This window comes from Diceros bicornis, chromosome 28, assembly GCF_020826845.1.
Source record: "Diceros bicornis minor isolate mBicDic1 chromosome 28, mDicBic1.mat.cur, whole genome shotgun sequence".
Lineage (NCBI taxonomy): Eukaryota > Metazoa > Chordata > Mammalia > Perissodactyla > Rhinocerotidae > Diceros > Diceros bicornis.
The window spans coordinates 18,191,793-18,209,363 of NC_080767.1; the positions used below are offsets into that span (position 1 = coordinate 18,191,793).

Here is a 17,571-nt window from a genome sequence, read left to right on the forward strand (position 1 = left end):
AACTCCACTCAAAACTCATAGGTAGAAATTCTGGTTGTCTATGGCTGGCAGGACAGTGGGTTCCTTCCTTCCTTCTGCTTGTCTGAGTGTTGTGCGGTTGTCCTGATATTCTATAATAAGCGTGTACTGATTTTATAATTTGAAAAGACTTAGCTCAACTTTTAAATATCAGTAAATACAAAAGCAGGAAGCCAAATTTTATTATGGTGTTCAAAAATAATTAGTAATTATGAATGAATATATCATAATTCATTATCCCACAGAAGCCAGTGAATACACTGGTAAATGAGTCCACAACATATGTCTAATGTACTGATGAAATTCCTTATGTGCAGTTACACATTAGTATCCTTCTAATTAGTGCTGGAGACTTTAGTGTTTCATGTGTATTTTATTTTTTTTTTTTAAAGATTTTATTTATTTTTATTTTTTTCCCCCCAAAGCCCCAGTAGATAGTTGTATGTCATAGCTGCACATCCCTCTAGTTGCTGTATGTGGGACGCGGCCCCAGCATGGCTGGAGAAGCGGTGCGTCGGTGCACGCCCGGGATCCAAACCCGGCCGCCAGCATCGGAGCGCGCGCACTTAACCGCCAAGCCACAGGGCCGGCCCTTCATGTGTATTTTAAACTGAAATCCACCAGTGCATCATATGGATGGAACAGTCAAGGTTGACAGTCATGCAGGCAAACCTCTGACCACCCACATGCTGATGACTCCCCTGTCAATCCTTCCAGCCTGACCCCTCTGATCCAGCCAGCTGTGCATACTCAAGAAGCTACTGGAGGTCCCACTGGCACCTCTCAGCCAAGAGGCCCTCTGCGGACTGTCTCCTTCACTGGAGCTCAACTCTTATCCTAACTATTTGCAGCTGCCACCACCCATCCTTGGTAACAACCTATGAGTTATCTCTGACTCCTCTCTCAACACACAAGTCTAATGACCAGGTCCTTCTCCTTGTACTGCCAATGCTGGTTTTTTGGTGTGTGTGTGGGGCGGGGGGGGGGGATGGGGCGTGAGTGGGTATGGGTGTGTGTATGTATTTAACCTCCTGCCTTCATCGGTTTCCTTCCATTATAGCAACATCCCCTCACTGCAACCTCACCCAGCCCCAGTCTTGTCTTGCTCCAGTCCCTTCTCCCCAACACCGCCAGCGTGGCCTTTCTAAAATGCAGATCTGACCAGGCCTGCCTCCCTCTTAAAAGCCTTCAAAGGCACTATTGTTGACAGCAGGAAGGTCATGCTCTTTAAACGGAGTCCAAGGTTGTGCACTGATACAGCTTCCTGAACTTCACCCCCTGACACCACTCAACTGCTGGGAGCTCCCTGCACTTTTCTACTTTGTGCCTTGGTTCCCTTGTTCATCTTCATCTACTCAACCCCCACGGGCCTTCCTCTTCCTTGCCTCCCGTAGGTCTCTATTCCTGAAGGAACTACCCTGTACCCTGTGTGCTTGCCTCCCTTACAGGATTGCAAGCTAGTTGGGGATGAAGACCGTTATGATATTCATTTATCCCTCCAAAGTAGAGTACTGTGCCTGGGACACAGAAGACACTCATTTGTTGAAAAAGAATAATGTACCTTGTAGACAGAGAGCAGCTAACTCCACAGCTGTTTCATATGGGCATTTCAATCTTGAAAAAAAGAAAAGAAATTAATTCTAAATATGAACTTTAATACTCATAACCATTTAAAATGTCACTAAAATCGTTTTTCAAAAGGTAGTGATATTTAGATAACGATTTTTGTTCTTGCTGCTTTCTGTTTTTGCTGTCCACGTTAAAGAATGCAAATAAGCTGACTTACACTACATACTTCCCAAGTCATTTCTCATCATATAGTAAAATAACCCAATCTAGGTATAGTTTCTATCAACCCTGTGGGCAATTTTACTGAATTCCGCAAGAACGGGGAAGTTTGGGAAATAAAATAAAAGGGCTTCCCTTTGCCTCATTTTTAAACTTATTTTATCTCAGAGTACATGCATCTTTTCAAGCTGCCTTAAATCTTTCTTGAAATGAGGTTACAGTGTCAAAAATAAACAGACAGACACCATATCTAATACTCCCAGGAGGGCTGGATACTCTCAAGCATTCTAATAAGTATAATTGAGGCACAGCCATAGAGGAGTATGACTACAAATCAGTGATCTCATTCACTTAATATTATAAATATAGTTAGAAAAATAATAATGACATACATTGGTATAGCACTTCATAGTTTTCAAAGCCTTTTCATACATATTATCCAATTTGGTCAATGCGTGGGGTTTGTAAACCCCTAGGATGGGTGCTGCCAATGCTCCCCCATCCCCTATTTTAAAGATGAGGAACTGAGTGTTCAAGTGTCCGGCTCAAGGTCATCCAGCTGGTAGACGGCAGGGCTGGGACCAGAACACCATTCTGCTCTGAAGTACAGTAAATCAGGCTGAAGTGCATGTAAACTGCAAAGTACTGTACAAATGCAAGATGTTGCCATTAATATTTTTCTAAATTGAAGACAACTACTAGAGTTAAGAGGCCTTTAGTATGAGGAGCACAGTATGGAGAGAGAGAGAGAGAGAGAAATACACATACACTCTATAAAACACACACCAGTCAAAGATCTGTATTGCATGGTTGAAAAAGGCAAATGTATACACTGTACAATCTACTTGTTCTCTAGTATATATTCCACTCAGATTTTATACCACATATTCCATTGAGAGATTGCAGATTCGGAAATCATATTTTAAATTTCCTTCAGATTATATTCAAAATCAAAATGTATTCGTGTCAATAAGATCGGGTATTCTTTTTCAGATTCAGTATAGTTTTAGTTTTCCATGTAATAGAAAATATTCCATACGTATGCAGAAAAATGACACAACCGTGAAAGCTATGACTGTTAAAATCTCGTATCTTTGAAATAAATTAATACTGCATGCGAAATCAACCACACAGTGCCAACGCTTCTGGTGCTCAACAATCATTGCGTAGCCAGAGGGCTAGAATTTAAAAACCATTTTTAAGAGGGGAAAAGGAAATGAGATGAGATGTCTAAACCTCTTCCTGTCGGAATCAGAACGTAACCTCTTTACATTACTCAAATGCAGGTGGTGATGGATGAGACTTTTTGACTGTCCAAATACTTGTAAGTGTATACATACTAATAATGTATCTTGCTTGCAAATACGACAAAAGCCATTATGAATGGGGCAGGGATGTGATCAGGGAGAGAATTATTCCCAAATACACATCACTTAAGATATTAAATGCTCTTGGAAATGCTTCAAGCCATATAGTAATCATTTAAAAGAAGATGATGATGACAGTGATTCAAGTATTAGACTCACTTTACAATGCCTGGTGTACTTTTTTTGAATTTTGAAAAGGGAACAAGGGTAAAAAAGTTAAAAAAAAAAACACGACAGTAGTGAATTATTTAGAAATATACTATGATCTATCCTGGGTTAAGAGTTAGAACAAAAACATACTTACTTTCCTGAAAGAATGTCATGCCTGAGTTGTAAAACAAACAGGTACCTGACAAACATATACAAAAGTCAGCAGAGGGTAACTCTTTCCCAGCCGCTTCCAATCCCCAACTTCCCACCACAAATCCCGCCCCGCACGCAGTCCGGAATTCTGCATTGTAAAAAGGAGTCCAAATCAAATGAGAACTTGGTGGAAGCATCTCCTCCTGAGTCTCCAGGAAGGCACCCCAGAACCTAGCTAGGAAGGTGAGCACATGTACGGAATTCGCAAGATACTTGGAGGATGGAACATGAAACACTGCACGGTCCAATGACAGCCTCTACAATGTCCTCTGTGCTCGAGAAGAAAGCCACACACGGCACCACACAGAGCTCCCACGCAGGCATGCAACCTGTCCAATCACACTGACAGGGTGGAGCCACGGGATCTGGCCTTCAGCCAGCCCCACTAGGGCATTCCAGAAAGGTCCCAACTGACTGTATCAAAAAGTTTACCGCTGATTGTGGTTAGCAACTGCATGAGGCTTTTTTCTGATGCAGTTTAACTGCAGACTGTCTTTTAAAACACAAAACTCACGCACGTGTGCACACACATATACACATAGACACACATGAAACACAAGTCCTGAAATTGGACCGCAGCTTGTTACAGCGGAAATGAAAAATAGGGAGGAAGGCAGCAAATAACACAAATGGAGTTCACTTAGGTAAAAAAAATTAAGTGTCTTGGCTTAAGTAAGTGGTTTTTTACCAGGAGGATGTGGGCATCAGAACCACTTATCCCGCTTTGTAAAAACCAGAGCTGCCCACGCTCCACTCCCTACCCACAGAATCAGAATCTTACACGCAAGAGTGGTCCCCAGGAATCTGATTGGTTCAAAAGCTTCCCAGGTGTTTCTGATTCACACAACCTTGGTTAAGACTCACTGGCTTTGATGACAACTAGAAGCAGCATGCTTCATAAAGGACTCTGAAGAGGAACACTAGAATAATTTAATTTGTTTGAACGTTGAAAACAATGCAGACAGTCCCTCTCTGTGGAATGGATATAGGAGATTGTGGGTGACCCAGAAATCATGGGGGGGGGTGGGGAGCTGAAGGTTCTAGCACATTCCAAAAAGTTCCTGCTTCCCAACAGGTGCTTAACTACCACTGAACTTCACTTCTGAAATTCAGCATACTATCTTGTGTACTCACAAAGGAGGACAAAGTGCTGACATGGCCAGACTCTCCAATTCTTCCAGGAAAATCTAACTACAGGAGCCCATTAGGCCTCTCCAGTGGGGGAATGGTGATAAGCAGTCAGTCTTGAAAGTGTTTCTTAAACAGTCATCTCCAAGCTAGTGGCCACCACCACGGATGAACCACCAGCAGCTCACACGTCACCACTACTGTGCATCACACAGACAGTGACATAGGGGGTCTGGGGGTCACAAGACAAGCAGCAGAAGGCTGGGTAGAGAATTTCACTGATAGAAAGGCGGCTAGAGAGAAACTTCATTCTTTAAACGCTGCTTAACTCTCTTTCCCGTCTATACTATTTCTGAAGTCTCAGAAATAGACATAGGCAGGCTCACCATAAAAGAAACGCAGTAAGGTGGAAAGATAACATGAAAACATTCTAACAACTTTGATACTGTAGCAATCAAGGGGATATTTCGCAGTCCCTTAAAAAACTAAGATGGCAATTTTGGACTGAGAAATGCTCTTCCAATACCTGCCTTCCCCTTTTGCAGACAAAAATAAAGTGCCATAGGACAACTATCCAATTTACCCAAGGTCCAACAAAATAGAAATATGACAAGAAAATAAATCTTCTAACTTCGATTCACTAAGAAAAACGTCAAATTAAGCAAAGTGTGGATTTTCAACAGAATACAAAGATAAGCACAGGCAAAGTGCTAATAACACTTGCTCAGAAATATAGACAGCAGGCGGAAGGAGGGGCAGATCCACCATTTAGAAGACCCATAAATCATAAGTAAGGCAAGTGCCGTGGGGGAGGGATCTGGTTCTGCGTTTTGTCCTACCTTGTAAACTCTTCGCGAAGGTTGTTCGGTTCTGAAGAATAATATTTAACTCGAAAGTGCAAAGCATAAGCAGGTCCAACTAAACCTGGAGATGGAAGGTTGAAGATGTTTTGCCCCAATTTTGAAGATCACAGAATGGATGAAAGGAAAAACACGTTAAATCTATGAACACCTTCAGCACTACACTGGGAGGGCACAACAGGGTGTATACAAAGCTACTGAGTTCTTTTCAATCCTTGTTTGGAAAACTAAAATGGACTTCTGTGTTGATAAAGATGGTTTAGCTAGTAACTGCATTCTGGAAGAAAACTCGAATGATCTAGATGAACTATTAAGAGCTGACATTATACTTCACTCCTGATTGCCAAGATACTCCAAACTGATACTAACTTTTTACAAAATACTAAGTGGGCTAAAGGAAAGCGATGCATAAACTGCAAAGTGTTCTGTGATCTAAAAATACCTTAAAGTACTAAATTTCAAAAAATTACCCACACATAAACAACATTGAAGAAATGTGGTTACCACACCTGTAAAATCAGAGCTGGACCAGACTGTCAAAGATCCCTCCCGCCCTCCCATTCCCTGAGTCATCAGAACATGAAGTAATGGGTCTAAAGTTGTATTTCTGAATTGCATATTAATCAGTTCTCACTGGCAGGGGTGTCTGATTTCAAATAAGACCATAGTCTGTTTTTTAATATCTACGAAGAACTCATATCCAAATTTTAAACTCGAGCATTTGGCCAGCCTTAAGAAATTAAAAATCATCCACTTAAAATTGATTGAATCTATTTTAAAATGCTCCCAAGTTCTAATGAAAACATAACACCTCAAAACATTGGCAAAGAGTTTACTCTCTGATAAAAGATATAAGTGAGTGGGCTAAACTGTGCTTACTTACTTTTCATCTGCTTTTTTATGGGTTTAGAATGGTCCAGCCAGTGCTGAAAGAAAGAAAATGCTTCTTTAGGAATAGTGCATCAGCAAGATTATACAGCCTTCATGGTTACCCGCCTTGACAAACTGTAGTAATTCTAGCCATAAAAACCAGGGATTAGGGGCCAGCCCCGTGGTGCAGAGGTTAAGTTCGTGCATTCCACTGTGGCGGCCCGGGGTTCACTGGTTCGGATCCTGGGCACAGACCTCTGCACCGCTCATCAAGCCATGCTGTGGTGGCGTCCCATATACAAAATAGAGGAAGATGGGCACAGATGTTAGTTCAGGGACCATCTTCCTCAAGCACAAAAAGGAGGACTGGCAACAGATGTTAGCTCAAGGCCAATGTTGCTCACCAAAAAGACGAAAAAAAAAAAAACCCTCTTACTAATTGATCTCTAAAGTCCCTTCTAGTCAGTGGAGCCACCAACTGTCTTTTCCTTCTGAGTTTCTCAAGTTACCATCAGTCTTCTCCAATTGTTCCAAGTCTCCATTAATCTAGTCAAGACTACAAGCCGCTCTGCTGGGAATCTGATCATATATCGGTCTTGTAGTTCTGTTTCCCTAAACTCTAATATTACAAAACCAAAACTCATGACCCCTTTATTCTTTCACCAGGAAAATGGCCCACATTGAAGATGGAAGGACAGGTAGTGATTTGTCTAAGAAACCTTTGCTCTGGTCAATGAGGGCATTTCAACTCGCTCTAGTTTTCACCAGAAGAACTTGTGTTATCCACCCAAGAAAATTACAAAACCATTGCCCTCATATAAAAGTTTCTCTATAACGTTAAAGTTGTTGACTCTACAGTCCTTATGAACCTCAGCAGCTTAACTTCCCCGGAAAACAACATCCAGGAACAGTACGCTGTGAACCCCTCCATGAGAACACCAGCCCTGGGAGGGCAGGGACCTCGCACTTAGTCACTTCTGTGCTTTCTGCGCTGAGCACAGAGCGTGGCAGCCAGCAGGCCCTTATAAGATTCGTGCGAAATAAATAAATGTTAAATACGTATTTTTTTAAATGAGGCAAATAGGGACTTTTCCCATCACTTTACATAAACTTGATACACAATGAATTTCACTGTAAGAATAACAGTTGGAATAACACAGCCTGGCTGTTATTATATCTCACGAGCTGTTCAGAATCAGAGGCCATTCTGCTGACTGTCAATATACTTTCAGAAGCAAGCTAAACTCTGCACATTCTAATAATGAGAAAGGGCGGGACTAAATTAGCACAGTGCATTCTACCCCTCAGCAAGAGCCCATTATGACGGTGTGGGAGGACGGGGATAAGGAAACGCAAAAGCAAATAACAGATGAATTATAATACAATAAACTGTGAGCAGTGCAATGGGAGAAGGCGGGCTTTTGTCATCTCCACTCCCCGGCTAAGCAACCATGTAATAAAAGCAGCAGATCACCGGCCGGATGCCTATCTCAAAGGCACATGTACAGGGTGCTTTTATCTCATTGTTAATAGCTTTGAATTGGAAATGACCTAAATGTCCATCAACAAAGACGGATTAAAAAATGGCTCATCCATATAACGAAATACTATTCAGCCTTTAAAACTGATGTAGGCCTATATTTATTGATGTGGCAAGAGATCTGCAGCACAATGTCAGAAGAAAAAAAATCAGGTAGGATCCCATTTATATAAAATTATTATTTTCTACCAAGATATGCCCAGAAGGATTTAGAGAGGTTCTTTTTGGATGTGGGGCTGTGAATGCTGTTTACTTTTTTTCTTTTTTACTATTCTGCCTAACTTTACTTTTAATGAGAATATTATTTTCATAGGAGTGGGTTGTCACTTCCATTATTCATTCATCGTTTGCCAATCAGGCAGTTTTTGATGATCAAAATGCCTCATTAGAATTAGGTCTCACTGCTGCCCTCTAACAAGCTACCCTCCGGGAGGAGGACAAATACAGACTTGATAAAAGCGTAATATTTACTTTCCTGCCAAAGTCAGTATCATGCCAATGGCTATGACTAAACCTGTTCTTCTCACTTACAGATGAATTCACCATTACCAGGCGAAGAAAGTTCTCCCGCCAACCAGCCTTCTAATCTTATTAGCCCCAGAGGCTTGTAGCTTAAAGGAGCTTGTCCCATTTCTTTCCTTTCTCAAGTCTCCTTATCGTATTTTCAACAGAACCCACCATTCCTCTCCCTCTACTGTCAAACTCTAATCTTGATCAAAGTCCAATCTGTGTTGTTTCCTTAGCTGTGGTTTCCAACCCTGGCTGCACATCACAATCACGAACACCCAAGTCCCGCCCAAGATCCATTAAACAGAATCTCAGAGCATTAGTGTTTGTTAAAGGCCCCCAGTATGCCCATTAAATATTTAGTGCTGAAGTTTTCCTGCTCTCCTACCCAGGAATGTGTCTTAAGGATCTTGGGGATCTTGAAACATCCACGACTCCTTCTGAAAATTGCTATTTGAGCTCTGTAAAAATCTCAAGCAATTTCGGGGTTTATTGGCCAAATGTCTACGGCCGGTGTTAACTCAGACAGATCATGGCTAGATGCTCCTACGGGACAGCACAGTGCTTTTCCCTCTGGCCACACTGCTAAAGGAGCTCCCTTATCCATGTGGGCTGGCCTCCACCCTTCCTGCCCAGCCACCAGCCACGGAGCCTGCTCAGAGCAGGACGTGCCAGGATGGAGGCCTGTTAAAGTCTGGGGCTCGATCAGCTGGGAGAGGAATCAGAAATGGCTCCATTTTAAAAGCGCCTTGACCCTGTGGGGCGCCTTGACCCTGTGGGGTTCAGATCAGGACTGCTTGCCTGCATCAGGGGCAATAAGAAACTGTCACAATCCTAAAACAGCAAGGATAAAACCGACCTTGTATCCAACCAGTTTAAAATGAACTTTCTTCCCAGTTGCAGGAGCTGACCAGACTCTGATCACGTATTTTATCCCACAAGACCACCCCATGAACTTGAAGACCCAGGCACTAAGGCCCAACGTGACATTTAGTAAATCGTTTCCTACACTCGGCTCAGAGGCCTGTACTCTGCAGCAGCAGGACCTGTCTTGGATGTTCACCTGCCTCCTGGCTAAATATAGCCAGGCTGCCTGTCAGCCAAGGCCAAGGCAAACAGCTCCAGCCCTCTTAACAGACCACTAACCTAATCACGGGAAACAGGTGCATTTCTGAGTTCACAGGGTAAGACATTTAACTCAAACACTCTAATGGGTGTTAGAAAGGTGGTTTCTGATCTGAATTTCTCATCTGAGTCCATCTGGCAAAACCCTTTCCATAAATCAAGATGTGAGATGATCTGGCAAAGCCCAACTGTTTTAATAGTACATCAGTTCTGGAACTATGACACACATAAGGCTGGTTGTAGAATTTAATTGTCTAAAATCTAGACAGAAACACTTGAATCACAATGGCCAGGAGAAGCTTAGAGATTCAAAGGGGTCAAAAAACTCTGCGTGAACAACCCCAGGGCCATCAAGTCTGAGTGATGGAACTCACGACTGGCTTTCTACTACCTAAAGATTTTCTTGGCTTGTAAGGAGTGTCTAGTTTGCGTTTAAATTAGAGCTGAAAGGAATCTGAGAGATAAGTGTATTCAAAGGATGAAAAGAGGAGGACAGGAATGAATGCTTTTGGAGCTTACTGTGTGTGATATTGTGATTTATAATAAGAAATGTATATTTGGTCTTTGTCCCCGCTTCTGGCACAGAGCTCCTAAAACCCTTGGAACTTCTAACTGATAAGAGCAATAAAGGATCTTCATAACAAACCCCTTTCAACCACACCTGAGTTTACGTTAATGACGTGACTTTTGGAAAGCACCTAAGGATGCGGGCTGGTTGCCAGGGGAACCACCTTTTGATTAGAGGGTTGGAACTTTCAGTCTCACCCCCCCCAACCCCGACCCCCATAACCTCTGGGGAGGGGAGGGGGCTGGAGGTTGACTTAATCACCAATGGCCAATGATCGAATCAATCATGCCTATGTAATGAAGCCTCCATAAAAACTCAAAAGGATGAGGTTCGGAGAGCTTCCCGGTTGGTGAACACGTGGAGATGTGGGGCGAGTGATGCTCCCAGAGAGGGCACGGAAGCTCCTCACCCCCTCACACACCTTGCCCTAAGCATCTCTTCCATCTGGCTGGTCCTGAGTTATATCCTTTTATAATAAACTGGCAATCTAGTAAGTAAAATGTTTCTCTGACTTCTGTGAGCCACTCTAGCAAATTAATCAAACCCAAGGAGGGGGTCATGAGAATAGGGTATAGCCAGTCAGTCAGAAGCACAGGTGACAACTTGGACTTGCAACTGGCATGTAAAGTGTGTGTGTATAGTGGGCGGGGACAGTTTTGCAGGACTGAGCCCTTAACCTGTGGGATCTGAAGTTATCTCCAGGTAGATAGTGTCAGAATTAATTGTTTGGAGGTGTTAGAAAAAACACACATTGGACTACGTCACATCCATCACTGTCTCAGGCCTCAGAGGGTGCATGAGGCACCCGGGATCAGGGCGCTGAGGAGGAGTCGGGACTCTAACTCAGGCTGGTGTCAATTCCAGTGCTCCGAGTCTCCAGATCACACGCTGGTTGAAGAGCCTTCCCTGTCTATGGGAGGGAGCTCTTCTCCTCCTCATCGAGAATGAAGCCTTGCACACCCATTTATACCACCTACTCGAGATTTCCTCAGGAATTCATCTAAATCAACTGCAGGGACCCCTTTATCAATAGCTCCCCATTCTGCACCAATATCTGCACACGGACAGGAACACACTCACCCCACCGGCATTCAGAAACAGGCTGCTAGGAGGCCTGCAGCCTTTCTTGAGCTGTTTCACACTTTTCTGTACTACAATGGAAGGTGGCAGGGATCTGAGTTCAAGTCCCAGTTCTGCCACTCACCTGGTGTGTGGCCATGAGCAAGGGCCCCCTCTGAGCTCAGCGTCCTCCCGTGTGCACTGAGCTATCCACTAACACACCATCTGAAGAATCAACTGTCTGGAAACTGTAACAAACCTTCAAACGGAAGGAAGGTTTTTAAACCTTTCTCTTATAGTAACATCTCCTTCTATCAGTGTTGATACCCTTCCACTTCCCCTCCAGGTACATCTGAAATGGTAGGAACGCTCAGTAGTGTCCACACGAGCGGCAAACGTGATGACATTCCAAGCAATCACCAGAGTGAAGCCACAAGAGTCCTTTTAGCATCCACTGAGCCCTTCCAGCAGTCACCACATGTGTCAACCTCAGCTCACAGCCCTGCGCCTCTTATTATCGTACATCTACCTGATTCTATGCTGCAAAGACCAGAGGAAAAACATCTCACAAGTCTTGAGACAAAGTCCGGAATCACCTTTTCCGGATTCCTTGCTGCAAAACACATCACCATAAAATGCTCCCTTTTCATGTTGGGAGGGGTTTAGGAATGGGCTTACAACGGCCACACCTACTCTCTAGAACACCTGCCCCAGAGCCGAGGAGGGAGGCTCTTGCTTGGTGGGGCTGTTATTACCCTGCCCCAAAGCCCTGGAGGACTGAACCCACTCTATTCCAAGGACCGCTTGTCTGTGTCCCCCTCCAGAATGTGGCAGGCAGGGACAGTAGCCAGCTCACTTCTGCACCACACAGCTTGACACTGAGTAAGCTCCAAGTCCAAGTTTGCTGAATTGCTACTGATTGAATGTTCTCTTTCTGTGCGTGTGTGTGTGTGTGTATGACACTATCGTGTGTAAGGGAACCAGGATAGCCCAGTGGAAAGTGCTGGACTTTGGAATGAGACCAGGTCCTGAATCCTGGCTCTGTCCTTACTTTAACCTTTACAAAATTCCTAATGTCTCTGGGCCTCAGCTTCATCATCCGTAAAATGGGTCTGCTCTACGATCAACTTTACAGATCAGTGACAAATGTTAAACAAGAGTTATGTAAAGCCCTCAGTTAGATGCCTGGCTCAGAGCTAATCAGTGCAGGAGCTCAGCAAACAGCAGCTATCAGACCAGGCTGTGAGAAAGCTGGGTGGGTACAGACCAGAGCCCCCAGTTCTCAGAAGCAAGCTTTGATATGTAAAAATAGAACCCTTGCCCCTGCTCTGAGCTGTGCAAAAGTGAAATCTACAGAGAGGGTTCCTGGGTGGCCTTCCCGCTTTGATGTGGAAAAGGAAAACAGGAGGCCCCAGGCCCAACTGCTAAAAATAGGTGATGCCAACAGACTCTGACCTTGCTTCAGGGCTGGGCAGGGCACTATGGAAACCAGGCTTGGCTCTCTGCAGGGAGCTGGAGATATAAGCTGGGTATGCAGAGAGCTGTGCCAAGAGCCCTGCCGCTGCCAGCCCTCTGATTTGCACGTCAGGGGCTAGGTGGGGGTGTCAATACTTGCAGGAGCCTCAATTATGGAGCAATAAGTCAATGGCCAAGTGGACCATCCTCCGCCCCGGGTCCCCACCTATAACCCCACTTTCCCCCAAAACACACCTCCCACAACATCCAATCACCTGCCACCAACCATGTCATCCCAGGCCCTCTGAAAATCAATGACACTCCAGAAGCCATCTCAGCGAATCCTCTCAAAGGGCTCTTCTCTGAACTGCTAAGGTTTCTCCCACAGGCAAGGTGGCCTTGCAGGTTCCAGCTAACCTCTCAGCATGTCACCTGTCGGGGCTGTGATGACTTCTGGCGCCCCTCAGCCTGCCCAGCTAGGAAGAGGAGACCCATATCCATGTCAGATCACAAAACCCTTTCTCCTCCATTAACTCACTGAGGCCCTCAATTTCCCTGTGAAAGAGATGTTACCACCCCCACCAGACAGGTGGGAAAACTGAGGACTGAAAAGAGCACTTACACCTGCAGTCGTAAACCTGGCTAAGTCCGACTTGTGCACCTCAGTGACCTGCCAAGGTCTAAGGCTGTGGTTTCACCAGCCAGAAGATGGAAACATTTGACAAATGGCTCCTAAGGTCCCTTTTGAGGCTAAGGACTGAGGTTCTCGGTTGTTTGCCTTGTCACCAAGTTACGAAGAGGAAGTCCTAAGTCTTAGGATCTAATCAGAAAGGTTTGTTTATACACATATAATGAACCCGAGACCACATGAGCAAGCTGCCATAGAAGGCAAATTAAGCTTAGAGGTTTAGAGAGAGGAGAAAAGTACTTTGGGAGTCGGGCAACGATGCATGAAGGACTGTCATGAAGGATGGTGGTCTTGAAGGATGGCCAGAACTTTAAACGAGGTGAGAAAGGGCATTCCAGGAGGGGAACCAGCACAAACAGGGGCACAGAGATAAGAGCAGGCTCACCAGAACCCGGCCTGCAATGAGCCCAGTGAGAAATCAGACTGATGAGAAGGGTCCCGGGGGCTGCGGCTGCGGCTGTGGCAAGCCTCTTGGATCCTCTGAGTCAGGCAGACAGGACCCCGCACCTGCTTCTGCAGGGAAGAAAAGAACCTCCCGTTCACAGAGCTGGATGCTGGGAAGGCTTCAGAGCCTGCAGCGTCTCAGCATCTGCAGGTGTTTGGCCTGGGAAGGACGCCTGGATCCTGCTGTGAACATCCCTCCTGCTGCACAGCGCCTGGGCACCGGCGGGCGGGAAAGGCTGGCTACCCAGGAGCAGAGGTTCACAGCAAAGTCTCTGGTAATGAAGTCACACCTCTGGCTTTCTGGGAATCCGAGTGGCTGGAGAGAGCTCACCTGGGGATGAGGACATGCCAGAGGGCAACAGGTGCTGGGCTCTAAGGGCAGAAACGACGGCTATCTTTTCCCTTCTGACTGGAGATGTGCGGGGCAGACACGCCTGCATCCCGTTTAGACTAAGAATCACTGAACATTAGAATTAGAAGAGCTCTTGGGAGAACAGGTCCAAGAACCCCATTTTACAGATGAGGAAACTGAGGCCAAGGGAGAAAAGGTGGCTCATCTAAAGCCCACCAAATGAGTGAGGGGCAGAGCCAGGAACAAGATCCAGGTGTAACTCCTAGTCCAGGGTTGCAGACGTTCTGAAGACAAAAACACCACATGCAGTAAGACTCACAGGAGAAAGCAGGACGGAGAGGAGTTTCTGGGAAGAGGAGGGCCGATGAGTGTCAGATGCTGGGGACAGAGGAGAAATCTAAATTTGGCACTCAGGAAGCAACTGGAAATGGAACCGTGATGCAGGTGCAGGGAGTAAATGCTGGAGAAACAGGCATACTCCCTAAGACAAACAGTAAAATGGATGGACGGAGAGAAAGAGAAACTTTGAGGTGGAGGGGAAGAAAACTCAAGGAGGTTTAGTTGCATGACCTCACTCTTCTCAGCAGGAGGTGAGGCCGACTTCGAGAACAGTCTTTGTGGGGACTGGACTACAGGTCTGTGGTCCAGATTCGGAAGGGCAACCGTGGGGCACTTAAGAGTCCATTGGGGCTAAGAGTCCATTAGGGAGTCCATAAGACCCCAAGAGCAGCTCAGGGGCTTGGACTTTGCTGAACCTGTGATCTGCGATCTGTGCTCGCGCCAAAAGGCACAGCCCATGCCTCTCCAGCAATGCCTGGCAGCCCGGGAGAAGCAGCAGAGGAAACAGATGGGCTTGCGTGTCGAGGGGAGGCCAGGGGACAGTCACGGGGGCAGGAGAATTAAAGGGCAAGTGAGGACACAGGTGAGATGGCTGAGGCTTCGGCAGGGTGGGAGGAGGCTGGGAGAGGGCCAAGGCCAGAGGTAGAGGGACTAGAAAGACGGAATCAAGGGAAGTTACCATGGAATGGGGAATGACAGAATTCTGGGTCTCGGCGAGACTGGGTGGTGACAGTGAATCTGTGAGAGATTTGCTCAAATGAAGCTTCGATGAGAGGAAATAGTATCTGGAATATTTAAAAGGGTCAGCAACTTGAATTCCGAGGTTGCCCAGCGGAAGAGAAAAACTGAGACACCAGAGGCCTTCAGGGATGGCAGGGACAGTGCTGGGGTCAGAGGGCAGGGCAATGGGTGGCCCAACCTCAAAGGAAGCAGAACTGGACAGGGAGGTGGAAGGAGAAAAGGTGGTCTGCCCCTCCCCAGGGTCCCAGTGGGCCTGAGTGCGAGTCTCCAGCAGGGAAACGGAGAAGGAATCAGGACCATTAAGTCAAGGAGGCAGCTAGAGTGTTCATGGCAACAGTCGGGGGGGAAAGCGAATGTGCTGTGGGCAGACAGGAAGTCCTGAAGGTGCAGAGGAAGTTGGTGGTGTAGAGGGGCACCCTCAGGGAGCGTCTGCCCACTGTAGCCAGGATGCATTCCCGTCTCGATTCCCGATTCCACTGTATCATCTATGGACTGAGCGTCACACTAACATTCTCAGACAGACCCAATTCCCAGGCATTGATTTGGAGCATCTTTGCCTTACAACAGTCACGTGTGGCCCCCAGGAAGTAGCTAAAAGTGTCTTTCAGGTGGAAAGTCTTAGCCACTTACGAGGAGCTCCAGGTCTCCAGCTCAAACATCTGTCAGAAAACCTGCCCTTTCACACAGTGTCTCAAACAGCATCGTCCCTTACTCTGTCTATCTCCTTACTCTGCCTTATTTTTCTTAATACTTATTACCACCTGTCATACTATATATGTGTTCACTGTCATCCACAGTGCTTAGAATGGGGCCCAGTGCATAACAGGCCCTCAATAAATATTTTCAGATTGTTGACTAAATCATCTTTGAAATCCAAAGCTAGATTTTATTGAAGAGGGAGATTCGCAAGTCATTCCTGATTTTTAAGAGTCGTTCTGAGCTGCATCACGTTCGCTCACTCCAACACCTCCACTGTGAACAGTTCTGTCTCAGGCAGAGCAAGGGAAGTCTTTGCTGACCTAACACAACCTCCTGGAGCCTGCAAGATGGTTCTCGAGCAATGCCAAGACCCGCTCCGACTGCCCCCCCGCACTCCCCGAGCCTGGCTGGGATTCAGCGTGTTCGAGGCACCTGCTCTCTACACCCAGCAAGAGTCCACGAGGAGACAGTGGTGCAGCCTCTTCTGCTGACTAAAAATAAAAGCAGCACCATTAAAAGAATTTCTATAATGATATTTCTTCTTCTTTCTACCTACTCTAGAAATGTGCCCACATTGCATCCCTGTGCTTGGAACTGTTTCCCTAACACATCCCCATGCATGACAGGAACGCTTCTTGCTGTCCTCCTCTCCCAGTTACTGGCCACCTCCAGGGTGGGGCATCACGGATGCATTTCACCCGGGCACCATCACCAGCACCCCGATGCTCGTGACTGCAACAATCTCACAGTTTCACTCCTATCTTTCTCTACCAATTTCTAGCAACTGTGGATCTGCGATTAGCATGAAAAGCCAATCTGTCCCGAAATGAATCAAGGAATACATACCGCAACCTGGGCAGAGTCGAGGAACTGGAGGCCAAAGTAATCTGTTTCCACGAGGTCCAAGTGGTACACGATCTGATCAAACAAATCCTGGCCTTTGGCATGTTTCTGGAAGACAATGGGGTAGACGAAAATTTAGGTTGTGACAGCTCGATACGAAACAAAAAGATTTTCAAAAAACTCAATAAAATCACTTTCCTCTTTATATTGCATACACGTACGTGTCATAGTACACAAATTTTTTAAAAATTTAATTATTTTTTTTATAATACAAACTCATGATTAAATCTAAGCACTCATAATGACAAAAAAAACCACCAAACAACAACTTCATAGGATGATTAGGGAACCAACGCCTTATTATGAAAACTGGTAAATAAAGGGAAAAAAAATCAAGCATTGATCCTGCTTTTAGCTGTAGCACTGGCTGACCAAAGAGTAGATGACATATATAAAAAAATTAACTCCAAATGGACCAAAGATCTAAATGTAAGAGTTACAACTAGAAAACTCTCAGAATAAAACATAGGCACAAATATTCACGACCTTGGATTAGGCCATGGTTTCTGAGATACGACACCAAAAGCACAAGCAACAAAAGAAAAAAACTGAACATCATCAAAATGTAAAACTTTTGTGCTTCAAAGGACACCAAGACATCAAGAAAATACAAAGACTACCCAGAATGGGAGAAAATTTTTGCAAATCATATACTGATAAGGGACTTCTACCTAGAATATGTAAAACACTATTAGAACTCAATAATAAAAAGACAAATATTCAATTGCAAATGGACAAAGGATATACATAGATAGTT

The 17,571-nt window shown here is 45.2% G+C and overlaps 1 protein-coding gene across 6 annotated transcripts in view; it reads right to left on the bottom strand.

Moving 5' to 3' along the window:
* EPB41L4B (erythrocyte membrane protein band 4.1 like 4B) overlaps positions 1-17,571 on the bottom strand; it is a 133,016-nt gene that overhangs the window by 81,615 nt on the left and 33,830 nt on the right. For all 6 annotated transcript variants that reach the window (XM_058523736.1, XM_058523738.1, XM_058523740.1 and 3 more), the window contains exons 2-6: positions 16,758-16,862; positions 6,408-6,450; positions 5,504-5,588; positions 3,478-3,522; positions 1,580-1,632 (exon numbers count right to left, since the gene is read on the bottom strand). In XM_058523736.1, coding sequence (XP_058379719.1) covers positions 1,580-1,632; positions 3,478-3,522; positions 5,504-5,588; positions 6,408-6,450; positions 16,758-16,862 — 331 coding nt within the window. The remainder of the gene's footprint in view (positions 1-1,579; positions 1,633-3,477; positions 3,523-5,503; positions 5,589-6,407; positions 6,451-16,757; positions 16,863-17,571) is intronic.